Source organism: Tiliqua scincoides, chromosome 3, assembly GCF_035046505.1.
Source record: "Tiliqua scincoides isolate rTilSci1 chromosome 3, rTilSci1.hap2, whole genome shotgun sequence".
NCBI classification, from domain to species: Eukaryota; Metazoa; Chordata; class Lepidosauria; order Squamata; family Scincidae; genus Tiliqua; species Tiliqua scincoides.
Genome location: NC_089823.1, coordinates 195,487,508 through 195,505,195, shown reverse-complemented (window position 1 = coordinate 195,505,195; position 17,688 = coordinate 195,487,508). Strand labels below are relative to the sequence as shown.

Here is a 17,688-nt window from a genome sequence, read left to right as displayed (position 1 = left end):
TTATCCATTGTTATCCAATACAGCGTTGCTTATTGTTAATAAGTTAATTTTCTACTTGCTGTTTAACAGATATGTTGAATGTGCAATCCAGCCCCAAGGTTTTGTTTTTTAGTGGTATGAAAGTTCCCTGACAAATGCTGAACACCAAATAATTGAGTTGCAATAAAGAAAAATCGCATTGATTTCAGTTGTTTCTGCCTTTAAATGATCAACTAGATAAACATGAAATATACTATACAGACAGCATAGAATTTCAACTTCGTTCATTTTTACTAACTACAGATGTTGAATAGAACATTTTTTGTACTTCTCATGCTCCATATTTCAAAGACTTGCTATTTCTTTTGTTCAGTCTACAGTTCAGCCCTAGGCATGTTTACCTGGAAATATGTTCTACCAAATTGAAAGTGGCTTACTCCCAAGTAACAGTGTATATGATTATAATTTTAATCCATATTTTTGCTAATGAGTTTTGCACAGGACAATTGAACAGCCATCTTATGATTGGCTTCACTTCTTCGCTATGGGGCAAGCTTGAGGGACTAAGCAGCAACATGCATGTTAGGATTCAATCCTGTACATGCCTACTTGGGAATAATGCTCACTGAATGCAGTGGGTTTCACTTCTGAGTAGATGTGCATAGGGTTGCCCTCTTCAATTACTTTTGGGTAGGATGATTTGTGTTTAATGTGCAATGTGTGGCACGTGTCACATAGTGTCTTTCACAACACACTTATGTGTCTTTCACAACACACAGCCTGCTTTAAAGTTGATGATGATGTACTAGTTGTCATCAGAGTGACTGCATCTTCAGCCATTATGGCTTTCCCTTTAGACTGAAACTGATTGGAGATGTAGCATCAGATATCTATCATTTTTGTTTGTTTTTGTTTTGAATGTAAATTAGTCGAAAGGCATTTGCTGCCGTTTTAGTTCCCTCTAGAGGTGGTTTACATCTTTGGTGGAATAAGCACCAGTCACCATGCTTCAGCAGTGTCAGCTGTATACTGTAATTCATGTTTATAACTTAATTGAAAAGGCACAGGATAAAAGGAAGACTAAGCATCCAGATCAACCTTCCCCCTCATATCATCCAACTAGGGGGAGAGAAGAGAGGAACAGCTTCAGCACCAAAAAGGATGAGGTGTATCCTCCCTTCTATCAGCTGTTTATCCAGCATCAGAGTCCTTGTTTCTTAATTGTTTTGTTGGTGGAAATGTAGCAAGGTCAAAAGCAAACTCAAAAGCAAACTCAGTAGGCAAGAGTGGTGATCATCTGCAAGCTTTATTTCGTTGCCAGCAACGGGCTTCTCAGGGACCCCTGTCCAAAGTGAAGAGAGCAATGAGAGCCATGTGGGAGTTCTCAGAGCCCTCAGAGAGAGCAATTTTCCAGTGTGAGCCTCTCACTTATATTTGATTCTGGCTCCTTTGTTTGAGGAGTCTTACATTTCTCGTTGGCTGGTGTGTGACATCAGAAATGGGGACTTTCTTAGGGTTGGCCACAGATAACTTTACAAGCATTTGATTGGTTGGCTTCAAGTTACAAACTCCAAAAAAGGCAAAATGTACATTTGAGTCATATAGAAAACATTGTTTCCAACAACCACTAGATGGCACTCTTTACTCATTTATTACTGGCCTTTGGTATGTCTGTTTATTTCTGACCACCAGTGCTATCTTTCCAAATTCCTTTCTGTCTGGTCTCATCAATCACTGTGGGCTTTCTATCAACCTCTGTTTAAACTAAACCTTTGGTCTTTCCTTTTATTCCATGTGTGATTCTCCATATGTGACTTGTTATTGTGATGCATAGTGGTATAAACATATTTAATACAAGACAAACCAACTTCTTATTGTAAATAAGAATTTTAAGAGGCTTTGCCCTTTATTTTAATTAAATCTATCCCCTCCTGTCAGCTTTTAGATCAGACAGAGGCTCTCAGGAATGTTTTGCTAATTAGGGGCTTTATTATCTTGTTCCTGCCCAGCTGTTTCTGCAGGTGTCTGTATCTTGGAAGACTCTATTTTAATTAGCAACAGATTTACTGTCTTTGCCAAGGCCTTTTTCCCCATTAAAATGTCTCTAACCTGTGTATAACCTTTAGTTATCTGTTCTTGGTGCCAAGAGAGACATAACTTCCTAATTAATTGGTGCAGGCGCATCCTGCTTCCTCCCTAGTTCTCTGTATGTTGTAGCTAATCTCACTTTAAGTTGTAACTCTTTAGTTCCAATTAAGGTGTCAGGCGGACCTTGAGTCTGCAGAGTTGGAATGCTTTTGCTTAAGATAAGAGTATACCACATTCCAGTGTCTCCTTGTTAGACTTTTAATTAACTTTAGCCAGACATCTGCCTTCTCAAGGTTGCATTTGAATTACAATTTTCAAACTTGTGGCTTTAAGCTCTTTAATTTAATGGCTTCTATTATTCTGTGTATTTTATGCTTTGATCTAACTATTCTGACAGCTAAAAATTCACTACTATGCCTTTATATATTGATTACACTTTAAAAAACAATCTCTATAATTATTGAGGCATTAAAGAACTATTGGCATGCAAGCATGCTAACTTAGTAATTTATTTGGCACTTCTGTGATGCTTTGTGATCTTTTGACATGAAACTTTCTAATAGCTCTTCCCAGTGCATATTTTGGTTTAAAAGGGAAAGCCTGTTTGAATTATGTTCCAAGAATCCAAAAAGCCTTTTTCTCTCTGGTTTAAGGAAGCCTGAATGTTTTAAAATGGCAAAACTGTTTTTGTTTTCCTTTTTGATTTAAGGAAGCTTAAATAATCATGGTTCTCTGTTTAGTTGTTTCATTTATCATACTACCAATTAGCCTGACAGATGGAAATTCCAGCTTCTTATACTCCCTTTTTACATGAAGTGGTTCACCTTATCTGATGTCCTTGACAGTTTACCAAGAAACATTCCTTGAGACTGATTTACAGCCTGTCTCTGTTTGCAGTTTCAGACTGAGACCAAAAATGCTTTCTTTGTTCCAAACATATGAGCATGCTAAACAAATAAACACTTTTCCTTATTTCCTAAACATATAAACCAATAACTAATTTAGCTATAAACAACCATAACATAGCATTAACATTTGCTTTCATTAAACTTGTAAACATTTGAACATTTTCTCTATTAAACTGCTAAACATATAAACTATAATGTGTTTGTGTTTATGAGCATGGCTTAATGGCTGATTGCTTTCATGGCCTTGCCTCAGCTCTGCTGGATGATTGAACAGATAGGCCAGTCTCAGAAGTTGGGCCTTGCCAGGAGAGCATGTGTGTGTTGTCAAGAGGGAGCTTGAGGGAGGGGTGCCACTGTTAAGAGCATGGGCCATGGAAGATATGGCAGTGGGGGTTCGACAGGCCATTCCAGATGAAGGAGGGTCCCTCATAGACAGATTCTCTCTCCTTCTGGTCCCTCCCCCCAACTGGTGATCTTAGTAGTGATTCCCTGAAGCTGCTTTTGAATGCCAGGTTGGTGAATAATAAAACCCACATCACCAGGGCCTAATATCAGAAAAAGATGCTGACCTGGTATGTATTACAGAGATCTGGTTGGATGAGGTGGGAGGGGTTGATCTCTCCCAGCTTTGTTCTCCAGCTTTCCAGGTATTGCAGCAGCCATTGCAGGGATGAGGAAAGAGAGTTGCAATGGTCTATTGTGAAACTGTCTCCCTTGCCCTGTGCCCTGTTCAGCAGTTTGCTGGGTTTGAGTGTCTGCATGTTGTGTTGAGAGGGCTGGACAGGTTGGTGTACCACCCCGCCCCCATACTGCCCAACCATCTCACTCCATAGAGGATGGGGACTGCATTCTATGTTCTGCTCCCAGAGGCTAATAGATCATGAAGGTTCCCTGAAGGCTCTGGGGCAGTGGTTCCCAAACTAAGCACTAAGTCTTTGAGGGAGTGAGGACAGTGATGGGATCCACAGGATATTGCTGCTGCTGGGGACAGAGGGGCGAGTTTCAACTTACCTCTGCCTGTGCTGGCCTCCAGGGGGTGTGGGGAGCTTTCAGTTGTGAAAGTGGTTTTCAATCATTATTTTTAACTTTTCTAAAGCTTAGGGAGCCCTGCAGAAGTGTCTGTGGGGCTCCCAGCACCCCCTGGAGGCTGGTACAGGCAGAGGAAAGGTGAACCCCGGTCCCTGTTCCCAGCAGCAGTGTGATCCTGGGGATCGCGTCACTGCCTTCCCCTCTCCCCACCCTTTAAGGGGCCAGGAACAAGTGCTTCCCAGGCTGGTGGGTCACAACCCACTAGTTTGGGAACTACTGCACTGGGGGATTTTCCAGCTGCCAAGACTGGTTATTCTCCTGAGGTTTTGGTTGATCTCAGGAATGGGGAAATGGCCTGGGTGAGTGACCTCTGCCACATCACAGGCTCAGAGTGGCTCCTTGGTGTACTGAGGAGCTGTGAATTATAAAGTGACAGAGCAGACATTTCAAGCTACAGTGGCGGAAAACTTGTGCTGAGTCCAAGGAGACAGGGAATAGAGCTCATTATTGAGCCTATTCCATGGCAGTGATAGCAATGAAGAGAACTTTCTTCTCTGCTTCCATTGCGTCTGCAGAGAACCATCCAGAGGAACTGTACCACGTTGTCCTATACCATATCCAGGGTGATCAGATACGATGGAGGACAGAGTGCCTATATCTTTAACCAGGGCTTTTTTTCTAATGGAACGTGGGGGGACGGAGTTCCGGCACCTTTTTGCAGGGGCCCCTCCCCTTTGGAGGCATTCCAGGAGGGAGGGAGCAAAACAGAGGCAGAGTAGACAGGCAAAGGATTGGACTCTAAGGCTGCCATCCTATCCACAGTAAGCCCCATTCACTAAAGTGGACTTTTGAGTAGACATGCATAGGATTGGGCTCTTAGGCTGTAATCCTAGGCACTTTCCTGGGAGTAAGTTCCATTGACTAGAACAAGACTTACTTCAGAGTAGACATACCTAGGATTGGGCTCTTAATCCTGGCAGAGATATATATCTGCACCCGTTTTCACATGCTAAGGGCAGGTGAAAAGGGATTCTACGTGTGTACAACGTGCTGTCCAGCCTTGCCAGAGATCTTCCTCGTCCTTCCCCCACAAGCATGCCCTTCGCCAGCCAGCGTTTGCAGCTCCTCTCCAGCAATGCACAGCAGCTGCTCAGGGCAGCAGAGAACATACAATTGCATGCCAGGTGCCTTCCCAAAGACACAGACTATTCTGATACCTGAATTAAACCATATTTAATCGCTTGTTTGCAAACGTAGCTGTTTCTATGTGCACCTAAGGACCCCTGTCGTGTAAGAATTCCTTTTTTGTTCTTACTCCCACAGTTGCTTAGAGTAATTTTACTACATGGAACTCATGTAAGCCATTTTTCGGAATCCATTCACTGCTTCCTCTCCTCAAAGTAGTGCCACACTACATACTACACGCTACAAGTGCACCTGTACAGTATTTTTCCCCATGTGTAGAAAAAGTAGCTAGGGGGAAGGGGATGTGGAGATTGACAGCCCAATCCTATGCATGTCTACTCAGAAGTAAGTTCATCTTTAGGGGGGAAGCACATAAAAAATATTTTATTTCTCCAATAAAAAATGGTTTGTAAATAAATGAATAAATAAATAAAAGATTAACAAGTTGTGAGTTCCTGCACCTTTTTTTCACAAAAAAGCACTGTCTTTAACCATTGTATAGAAGAGGGAATTTTAATGGTTAAAGGGGCAGGCACTCTGTCCTCCATTGTTACTGGTCGTTCTGATTCCATCCAATAGACCAGGAGAATCACACAGTTGCCCGCTATGACATGTTTGCAAAGCACTTTGCAGATAAAATTGCTTGCATTCGTTGCAACTTGGATGCTGCTGTGATAATGTCTAATGGTGTCTGTTTGTCCAGTTTTGTAGGATTCTTTTTCAGGTCATGCAACCTGATTCCAGGGTGGCTGTTGAGGCCTGGGAGCATTGCCTAGAAGCGCTTGGGGCCTGGATGAGAGCCAACAAGCTGAGATTAAATCCGAACAAGACAGAGGTTCTCCTGTTCCAGAAATGTGCAAGGCAGGTGCTAGAGCAGGGGTGCCCAAGCCCCAGCCCTGGGGCCACTTGCGGCCCTTGAGGACTTCCAATCTGGCCCTCAGGGAGCCCCCAGTCTCCAATGAGCCTCTGGCCCTCCAGAGACTTGCTGGAGCCCACACTAGCCCAACGCAACTACTCTCAGTGTGACAGTCAACTGTTTGACCTCTCGCATGAGCTGAGGGATGAGGGCTCCCTCCACTGCTTGCTGTTTCACATTTGTGATGCTGCAGCAGCAGCAAAGGAAAGGCGGACCTTGCTTTGTGCAAGGCCTTTTATAGGTCTTGAGCTATTGCAAGACCTTCATTCATTCATATAAGTTCCATCTCTAATATATTCATTTTTGTAAATTTATTCAAATTTGAAAAGTAAATTAATTTGTTTTCCCCCCGGCCCCCAACACGTTGTCAGAGAGATGATGTGGCCCTCGTGCCAAAAGGTTTGGATACCCCTGTGCTAGAGTACCATCCAGTGCTGAATGGGGTTGCATTCGCCCAGAAGGAGCAGGTCCACAGCTTGCGGGTCCACCTGGATTTGCAGCTGCTCCTGGATTCCCAGGTGGCAGCTTTAGCTGGTGCTCCAGCTGCAACCATACTTGGATTATGCAGACTTGGCCACAGTAATCCCTGCCACAGTGACATTAAGTTTAGATTATTGTAATGCACTGTACATGGGGCTACCCTTGAAGACGGTTCAGGAACTGCAATTAGTGCCGAATGCAATGGCCTGTCACAGGAGGTAGGCGGTTTTACCCTATCGGGCTGCTTTTCCAACGACCACACTAGTTGCCAATTTGTTTCTGAGCCCAATTCAGGGTGCTATTTTTGACCTTTAAAGCCCTATTTGGCTCGGGGGCAAGGGTATTTGAGAGACTGCCTAATTCCGTACAAACCAGCTCATCTCCTGTCTTCAGAGAAGGCTCTTTTACAATTTGGCTGTTGCCTATGGAGGTGTGAGAGGCAGTGTCAAGAAATAGGGCCTTCTCATTGGTGGCACCTACCCTTTGGAACTCCCTCCCTCTTGATTTAAGAACTGTTCTCTCCTTGGAGACCTTCTGGCCTGAAGACATTTTTGTTTAGAATAGCCTAAGCTATTGGTGTTTTTAATGACATCTTACTTTTACAGGCTTAGTCGTTCTTTTATAAGATGGTGGCTGCTGCTCTTAAGTGTTATTTTATTTTATTTTTGTGCAAAGTTTTTATTTATTTATTACAGATACAGGTAAGGAAAATGGGTTAAACTTAGGGCTGGGACTACATAGGTTACACATGAGGGTATTGGCCATAGATTACAACATGTCTTAATCCAAAAAAGAAATCAACAACAACTGAAAAGAAAAATAATCATTGATACAAAAATTATCATATTTGTCATTATACTAATTAATGATTTAACCAAACAATCAATATTGTTTAACTAAAATTATTTATCCAATCATAAAAAGGCTTCAAATTTTCCACATACAATATTAAGAACATAAGAACAGCCCCACTGGATCAGGCCATAGGCCCATATAGTCCAGCTTCCTGTATCTCACAGCGGCCCACCAAATGCCCCAGGGAGCACACCAGATAACAAGAGACCTCATCCTGGTGCCCTCCCTTGCATCTGACATTCTGACATAGCCCTTTTCTAAAATCAGGAGGTTGCGCATACACATCATGGCTTGTAACCCGTAATGGATTTTTCCTCCAGAAACTTGTCCAATCCCCTTTTAAAGGCGTCCAGGCCAGTAGCCATCACCACATCCTGTGGCAAGGAGTTCCACAGACCAACCACACGCTGAGTAAAGAAATATTTTCTTTTATCTGTTCTGACTCTTCCAACACTCAATTTTAGTGGATGTCCCCTGGTTCTGGTGTTATGTGAGAGTGTAAAGAGCATCTTCCTATCCACTCTGTCCATCCCCTGCATAATTTTGTATGTCTCAATCATGTCCCCCCTCAGGCGTCTTTTTTCTAGGCTGAAGAGGCCCAAACGCCATAGCCTTTCCTCATAAGGAAGGTGCCCCAGCCCCGTAATCATCTTAGTAGCTCTCTTTTGCACCTTTTCCATTTCCACTATGTCTTTTTTGAGATGCGGTGACCAGAACTGAACACAATACTCCAGGTGTGGCCTTACCATAGATTTGTACAACAGCAAAGGTGCAAAAGAGAGCGACTAAGATGATTACGGGGCTGGGGCACCTTCCTTATGAGGAAAGGCTACGGCGTTTGGGCCTTTTCAGCCTAGAAAAGACGCTTGAGGGGGGACATGATTGAGACATACAAAATTATGCAGGGAATGGACAGAGTGGATAGGGAGATGCTCTTTACACTCTCACATAATACCAGAACCAGGGGACATCCACTAAAATTGAGTGTTGGGCGGGTTAGGACAGACAAAAGAAAATATTTCTTTACTCAGCGTGTGGTTGGTCTGTGAAACTCCTTGCCACAGGATGTGGTGCTGGCGTCTAGCCTAGACGCCTTTAAAAGGGGATTGGACAAGTTTCTGGAGGAAAAATCCATTATTGGGTACAAGCCATGATGTGTATGCGCAACCTCCTGATTTTAGAAATGGGTTAAGTCAGAATGCCAGATGTAGGGGAGGGCACCAGGATGAGGTCTCTTGTTATTTGGTGTGCTCCCTGGGGCATTTGGTGGGCCGCTGTGAGATACAGGAAGCTGGACTAGATGGGCCTATGGCCTGATCCAGTGGGGCTGTTCTTATGTTCTTATGTTCATTATAATATTAGCCATTTTGTTCTCAATACCCTTCCTAATGATCCCAAGCATAGAATTGGCCTTCTTCACTGCCGCCGCACATTGGGTTGACACTTACATCGAGCTGTCCACCACCACCCCAAGATCTCTCTCCTGATCTGTCACAGACAGCTCAAAACCCATCAGCCTATATCTAAAGTTTTGATTTTTTGCCCCAGTGTGCATGACCTTACACTTACTGACATTGAAGCGCATCTGCCATTTTGCTGCCCATTCTGCCAGTCTGGAGAGATCCTTCTGGAGCTCCTCACAATCACTTCTGGTCTTCACCACTAAGAAAAGTTTGGTGTCGTCTGCAAACTTTGCAACCTCACTGCTCACCCCTGTCTCCAGGTCATTTATGAAGAGGTTCAAAAGCACCGGTCCCAGGACAGATCCTTGGGACACACCGCTTTTCACCTCTCTCCATTGTGAAAATTGCCCATTGACACCCACTCTGTGCTTCCTGGCCTCCAACCAGTTCTCAATCCATGAGAGGACCTGTCCTCTAATTCCCTGACTGTGGAGTTTTTTCAGTAGCCTTTGGTGAGGGACCGTGTCAAACGACTTCTGAAAGTCCAGATATATAATGTCCACGGGTTCTCCCGCATCCACATGCCTGTTGACCTTTTCAAAGAATTCTATAAGGTTGCTATAGAATTCTATAAGAATTCTATTCTTGCTGCTATACTGATATGTACAATAAAATGTTTCTTATATTGATCTTCAATTTCTAATATCGCATTTAAGAGGAATATTTCCGGTTTGAATGGTACTACATAATTCAATATCTCTTATAACAATATATTTCACTTTCCAATATTTCTTTGCTTTCCACATATCCACCACATATAATAAAGAATTCTATTAATCTCTTTGCATATCTAACAGTTATTTGATGACTCAGGGTACATTTTTACTACTTCCTCTGGAATTATATTTTCATCTATAAAACAATTTATATAAAATGCCACTTTAATTATCTTAATATTTGTGTTCCAACTTTGTTTTCATTTACATCTGCTTTGATTTAACATAATTAATGAAATACTCCTCACTTCTGAGGAGAATTCAATCCATTAATATCTACAGAAAAATTCCACTTGATATTCAGCCATTTTCACTTCCTGTCTTAGTATTTGTTCTGTCTTGTTGATATTTTCCTGCTTGCTCCTCCCACTGCTCCTTCCACTCCTTCTTTCTCTTAACTCTCTTATATTTCTTAATCCCTCTCTTTTGTTCTTCCATTTTCTCCATTTTATTCTTTTTGAATTTAATCCAAAGATTCTTCTTCTTCTTGAAAGGACACGCTCTCTTTCTCTGAGAGTTCCCTCTTTTTTCTTCCTGAAAATTCTGTTCTAATAAGAAATGCGGCTTTTTCCATCTCCTATCTCATTACAAAAATCTCCAATTCTTTAGTTTCATCTGATATTTGATCCATTCTTTTTTCCATCCCCTCCATACTTTTCTTTGTTTGTCTGTTTGTCAGGGAGGAGTTTATTTGCCTCATTTGTTCAGATAGTTTTCCAACCTCTTGCTTCAATTCATTTCTGAATTCTCACAACATATGCATTAATGAGGTCTGGCTTTCGCTAACATCCTTTAAATTTTTTGATGTCATTCTTATCAGTACCAAATCAAGCCGATGTAACTCTGGCTATAAAAAAGAAAAATAAAATGGTCTAACAGAATCAACCAAGTCTCATTGTCTTGCTTCACCTTCTTGTAAGGCTAATTCTCAAATTTTATATCTAAAAGGAATAAGTCAATAATCCATTTCCAGTCAATATCAGTGTCCAAACATTCCCACAGTTAAAGAGTCATCCAATTCTTATTATCTTGCATCCCTTCTTGTCAAAGATAATCTTTGTTTTTATATCGAAAAGGGGTGGATCAGTAATCCAATTCCTGTTAATAACACTGTCAAATTAAGTTAGAATACCTTTAATTGTTCAGGCCTGAGTCAAGCCTTTTGCGGCAAAAGTGAAAGTTATTCCATCCTTTAAAGATTAATTGTTAATTTCTTTTCCATGTGTACTATTCCCTCTTAAGTGTTATTTTAGTAGTGTTTTATTGTTTTTAAGGTATTCTGAGTTGTTTGGGTTTTAGTTTATTGTGTAACTTGTTTTTTTTTTAAGTGTCATTTTATATTTTCTGCATTTTTGCATCTGTTTTTTGTAAGCTGCTTTGGGGCCCATGAGGGAGAAAGGTGGGATAAAAATACCATAAACAAGCAAATAAATAAGAGGCTACATATCAAATATGCAATATGAAGCACTCTGTTGACCCAGCAGGACCAGCTTGAAGAAACGGAGTACATTGTCATGATAGGTGTGATGAGAGAATCTTAGGATTAATTCATAATTTTGGACAAGTGAATTAAAGAAGTGGAAGAATAGAAAAAGGGCTTTAAGAACATTGATCAGATAATCATAACAATGAACAAGGAGTATTTTGGATCAACTGTGCTTGCCTCAGATGACTGATCTAGATGTAATAGGTGCTTGGGCATGAATTTTAGACTTGGGGGGGGGAGCCAGTTTGAGGAAATCATATAGCCATCAAAGTGTAAGACTAAGGGCCCAATCCTATACAACATTCTAGCACCTATGCAGCCACCATGCAGCCCTGTGGTAAGGAACAAATGATCCTTAACCTTGAGGAGGCCTCCATGACTGCTCTCCCACTGCAGAATGCAGTGTATGCTCTGTTGGCCTGGCTTCATCAGCACTGGAAGGTTGGATAGGATTGGACCCTAAGAGACAATCTGCAATTATAGTGAAAAAATGGAAAGAATCAAGTTGGCTTTTGTGTATCCTCACTTGCGTTGTCAGTATGGTTAACTTTTACATATCATTTGGTCTTGCAAAATTATCTATTTAGTAGATAATTTGAAAACAGCAATGTATGGATGCAGTGGTATAGTTTTCATTCAATTCCATTTATTTGAAATTAGACTGCCTCTCTTTTTCAAAGAAAACCAAAAGCAGTTAATATAAACCAAACAATAATTGATATAATAGTAATGAATAGCATTTATATTGCTTTAAAACCATAAGCAATATGTATATCATCAAGCTTTACATGTCGATTTAAGTTTATTTAAGTGTAATTACATGGCCTTTCTCTGGCAAACTCCATTATTTTCAAGTTAAAAATATACTTTATAACTCAAGAACAACAGCATAAGTTTCCTTATGCTGAATGAGACCATCTCAGTATAGTATGTGCTGTACTGACAGAGTGCTCTCCAGGGTTTCAGACAAGAATTTTGGCCTTCCCTGCCTGGAGATTTTGGTATTACACCATGGGACCTTCTACATACAAAGGAGGTATTCTGTTACTGAGCTACAGTCGTTTCCTCAAAAGTCAGTTTTTAGAATATGACTAGGATTGTTCATAAAGGACCACATTGATTTCGTTCAGTTGTAATGTCAAACCATGGTTTAGGACTACAAAATAATCTTTAATGAGCTCTTGGTTCAGCATTGTCTGAATCAAGCCATTATAATGCATTTTGCTTTAATCAATCTGTCAAGTAGAATTGTGGGTAGGAGGGTCCAACCCACACATGGGCTCCCCAGGCCTCAGAAGTTCTGCTCTAGGCCCCTGTGTGCCTCGGGATCAGCCATTGGGGGTGGAGGTTGGCACTCCCTCAAGCTGTGGTATGTGGGGCAATGTACTTCTCGCCCCCCCTTAGCTACACCACTGGGGTAGGTTCTTCCCTGTTAAGATCAGAGCTGGAATGGAAGAGCCTCCTCCTGAGGAGTTCTCGTAGCTCCTTTGAACTATTATGAGCTGTAATATTAATTATAATATAAATTATTCTTTCCTCAGAATTTAAGTGATTATTTTATTTATTTTAGTCTTCCAACACTGAGGGCATTAGAGCGAGAAGTGAAGCATGCAAATGTCGATCCCACTGTGAAAGCTGTTGTGATTTGTGGGGCAAATGGGAAATTCAGTGCAGGTAAGAGCATTTGATCCTTCTATTTTCTGCTCCTGTTAAAGATTGTGAAATTTTGCAACTCTTCACCAGTACTGTGGTTTTTTCCCCACTGAAACTGGTTGTATTCTTGATATTTGCTTTAAAAAAATGCAGGCTAATTAAATGCCAGAAGTCATTATGTAAACTGCACAGGCCTTAATGAACTACACAAAGTGGAACCTGGGATGCTTTCCCATTTACTGGGTAAAATTGCACTTTTCAGACCAGTAATTTATCCAGCTTCATAAAGAGATGTATCCATAACTAACATGGGTGAACAGCTTCCCAACTGTGTTTGTCCAAGACAGCAACAGAAACAACAAAGAATCTGTTAGGACATTGAAGAGTAACAAGTTTATTTCAGCATAAACTTTTGTGGACCATCCGATGAAGTTAGCGGATTGGTGCAAGAAGGATGAATGAGGCCCAAAAGACATTTTTTCACACCCTTGCCACAAAGCATATTCATCATCTTCACAGATTATCTTCTGTGGCAAGTGTCAGTACTGACAACTGAAATCTAGTTTTCAACAGCCATCATTCAATTTCAATGACACCATACTAACAGCTGTGTGTTACATGTGTTTTGCCTTTCCCCAAAGTTCTATAAAGAGTCCCAAAGTCAGAAAGTGCAGGACATGTTTTCTGAACAACAATATCTGTATGCAATGTAGCATCTTCAGTATCTGTACTTGAGTAGTGCATCTGTGCATCGTGACCGCTATACTGCAGATTAATGGATTGCCGACAAAGATGGCCAACAGATTGCTAACAAAGGTTTAACTAACAAAGGTTTATTTACACTATAGCAAAAATGAAGTCTCATGGGTTAATTAAATTTCCTCAGGTGCTGATATCAGAGTGTTTTCCAACACTGACAGGGGAGGTGTGTCCAGTTTGGAGTCAATAATTTCTTTAATAGAGAAGAGTGAAAAGCCAATGGTGGCTGCTATTGAAGACATGGCTTTTGGAGGAGGCCTGGAGGTGGCCTTGGGCTGTCATTACAGGATTGCACATGTGCACGTAAGATGGGGTTTTGAAATTATAGACATTTCAGTTTGTTGGAGGGGCTCAAAAACAATGTAAGTTTCTTCTTGTGCATTTTGAGTACTTCTTGCAGCTCACAAGATACCCAGAGCCCTCTGAGTCATAAATCAAGGAAGAGTGAATGTTTACATTACAGACATTTTTAGGATGTTGATAACAAAAAAACCCAAAATAACTTATCACAAATACAGTTGTTCAGTGAATATGAAACCTGAAAGATAAACAAATGAGAAAACAGTAGATTAAGAGGACCAGGGATAAGAAAAAAAAAATCTTCCAGGTTTTTTTGGCAATCCTTGTCAAGGAAACTCAAAGAAGAAATTCCAGGTGTTTCCTGTTGCTTTTGTGCAACTTTAGGACTTATATGATTCAGAAAGGCCATTGACTTGCATTATAACTGTCACAGAATGTTGCTTTGACTTACTTTGGAACATTACAATTGCATTACATTACAAAGGAGGATGCACAGCACACCCCTATGCATGTCTGCCATGTCATCCTCTGCCATTCTTAGGGAAAGTTAGGGAAAACTAGGGAGTGGGTGAAGAGTGGGTGGACAGAGGTGGGCACTCCCCACCAACCTGTTGCCTGAGACAATTGTCTCAGTCAGCTTCATAGATGGGTCAACCCTGGTTCAGGGATGAAAGCTTACACCAGGATCTCTCTATCACTCTTTTTCCAGTTGTGCAGAAAAGTACTAAATGCATTGGATAAAAAATACATTTATTTTTTATCCAATAAACGGACAGGGGGTTTGGTCTAGAGGGTAGAGCCTCCGTCTGCCTGAAGATAACATCCACAAGGTCGCCAGTTCGAGGCCACCTGGAGCAGCTGACAAGCTGAAGCCGAGCAATTCCATCTGCTCTGAGCGTGGAAGGATAGAGGCCAGAATGTGAAGCCAGATCGGAATGAAACACCTTGAATGTAGTAGTTCTTGAAAGAAAGAACCTTCTTTGAAATTGTAAAAATCCCTATTTAATAAGGGATTTAATAAAGCCTGCCTATGTAAACCACCTTGAATAAAGTCTTGAATAAAGACCAAGAAAGGTGGTATATAAATACCTGTTATTATTATTATTTATTGCTGAAGAAAGGGAAAAGTGAGGTCAGCTTCTGAAGACCAACTTTTTCCAAATCACACACATATACTGTAGTTTTGGGCCCGTATAACTCTCTTGAAGAAACTGGTGACAGGACAAACCCATTATGTTGCATGACTAGAGATGTTTAATTCACTTGTTCTCTCTCTCTCTCTCTCTCTCTCCTTTGTTTCAGGCTCGCGTAGGGTTACCTGAGGTCACACTAGGCTTACTTCCAGGTGCTGGTGGGACTCAACGACTTCCCAGACTTATTGGAGTACCAGCTGCACTCGATATCATCACCACAGGTAAATTTATCTTGATGGGAATTTACACATGGAAATGCAAGGTATACAAAGAGACGTGCACACCAGCATATATCTGTAGGCAGATATTAAATATTGATTGTGTCTGCCAATAGCATATTAGACAGAGGCCATAGTGAATACATGCCACACATGTGTAAAATTGCAGGTGCAATTCCTGACATTTATAGGTAACAAGATTTCAGGTAGCAGGGCAGGAAATACTTGGTACTCTAGAACTAGGCTGGATTGCATTTACTGTAGATACAACTCAATATAAAGCAGTTCTTACACATATAAGGGAACTTGGTGAGATTGGGTAATTCCTTTTTCAATATTTTATTTTTAAAATACAAACTAAAAATAAAAATTCAAATACAGAACAGGTATTGAAAATTGTGTGACAAGTGGAGGAGTTCTGAATCAACATTTTTTCTTCTTCTACAAAATGGAATTAAGTAATTTCGATATGCACTATTTTTGCTATCTTAGGGCTCAGTCCTATCCAATTTTCCAGTGCTGGTGCAGCCGTGCCAATGGGGTGTGTACTGTACCCTATGATGGGGAGGCATTCACAGAGGCCTCCTCAAGTTATGGGAACATTTGTTCCTTTATCTCGGGGCAGCATTGCTGGAAAACTGGATAGGATTGGGCCCTTAGTTTACATCCTTTGCTGTACGTGGGGCTCTACTTGGGGCTCTACATGGGGCTGCCCCTGAAGACAGTCCAGAAGCTACAGCTAGTGCAGAATGTGGTGGCTCGTGTAGTTGCTGGGGGTCGGCGGATTGACTCCGTTACGCTGCTACTCTGGCGGCTGCACTGGCTGCCCATTCGCTTCCGGGCTGAATTCAAGGTGCTGATTATGACCTTTAAAGCCCTAAACAGCTTGGGACCAGTGTATTTGAGAGACCGCCTTCTTCCGTATAATCCGGTCCGTTCTCTTAAGTCATCAGAAGGGACCCTGTTGGTTGTGCCGTCATTAAGAGTGGTGAAGGGAATGGCGGCCAGAAACAGGGACTTTTCGGTGGTGGCACCTACACTGTGGAATTCCCTTCCCTTTGAATTGAGAGCAGCTTCCTCATTATTAGTGTTCCGGCGGGGCCTGAAGACTTTTTTATTCAGGAAAGCCTTTGAGGCACCATAAGGGCTATTTTTATAAATTTGACTTTTACTGCGTGCTATGTATTTTATCCATGTATTTTATTTTGTTTTAATTGTTTTTAACTGTTTTGTATTTTTAATGTTTATCTGTTTTGTATTTTTAACCTGACTGTTAGCCACCTTCGGTGCCCTTTGGGGAGAAAGGCGGAATATAAATCAAATAAATAAATAAACAAATAACTGCTGTTTTCTGCAAGCCTCTAGGCCAGCAGTCCAGGTGGTCAAGCAAGTATGGATTGTTCAAGAGCAACTTTGTTATCACCTGAGTGACAAGTTGCTCAGATGGAGGAGCTAGACTAGAAATAGCAGCTGCAACATTACAGTCGTGGTAGTGGTGCTGCAGCATCGGAGCATGGTCCAGCAGTTCCATCTCCTAGGAAGCTACCATGGTGGTGCAAAGAGGAAGGTACCTGGATTTGCAGTTCAAGTCTCTGTTTTGAGATCCCTGCTGGGCCCATGACACTTGCATTGCTAGTAGCTTCCCCTTTCTCAGACTTATTTCAGTGTGCTGCTCCAGCAAGGGTTGAAGAATGGTTATCAGTTTTGCTTGGAGTTATTGGAGCTAAAAGGCAGGTGAAATTAAGTGAACAGAACTCTAAAGGTCTTACTTGTACATGGCAGGAAAGCATGTTCCAGCTGCTGAAGCACTAAAACTGGGGATCCTTGATGAACTTGTGGAGCAAAATACAGTTGAAGCAGCAATAAGCTTTGCAGAAAGAGTATTGGGTAAGAATCTTTAACAATTTCAGGCAGCATATGGCGCAAGAAAGGTGAAAAATGCGAGAGACAACAACTGATGACAATAATGATTTAAGTAAGGTACAGAATTGAAACAGTCAGTGTTTATACTATGCAAGGACCTGACAAATGATATAGGGGGATGATTTCGTATCCCAGCTTTTTTTCAAACTCTTTCTACAACAAGTTAGGGTCTTTTTCTCATGGTGAATCCTGGCTTGTTTTAAACTGGGACCAGAAGCAGAAACCTTCCTCCTTTTGTGTGGGAAAAGTGGCTAGACTTAGAACTGTCACACAGAACCATGGTTTAATCCGGGTTCCACATGACATCTGAACAGAGCCATAGAAATGAGACATAAGATGCTATGAATACACTTTGTTGAATCAGTTGAGAGAACTTCATTTGGATGATGGAAATGATCAACCATACAAACACATCCCCTGATATCACAAATTCTTGCTGTGAGTTTTTCAAATTGCATGACAGTTTGCTTCATGAATCATAAAATGTTTAACTACTATCTTTTGACCCATAGGTCATAGTTTATTACATCTCTTTAC

The 17,688-nt window shown here is 41.3% G+C and overlaps 1 protein-coding gene across 1 annotated transcript in view; it reads left to right on the top strand.

The window, feature by feature from the left end:
- EHHADH (enoyl-CoA hydratase and 3-hydroxyacyl CoA dehydrogenase) overlaps nucleotides 1–17,688 on the top strand; it is a 32,830-nt gene that overhangs the window by 3,801 nt on the left and 11,341 nt on the right. The window contains exons 2-5 of the mRNA XM_066620745.1: nucleotides 12,676–12,779; nucleotides 13,645–13,820; nucleotides 15,120–15,231; nucleotides 17,011–17,115. Of these exons, the coding sequence (XP_066476842.1) occupies nucleotides 12,676–12,779; nucleotides 13,645–13,820; nucleotides 15,120–15,231; nucleotides 17,011–17,115 (497 nt within the window). The remainder of the gene's footprint in view (nucleotides 1–12,675; nucleotides 12,780–13,644; nucleotides 13,821–15,119; nucleotides 15,232–17,010; nucleotides 17,116–17,688) is intronic.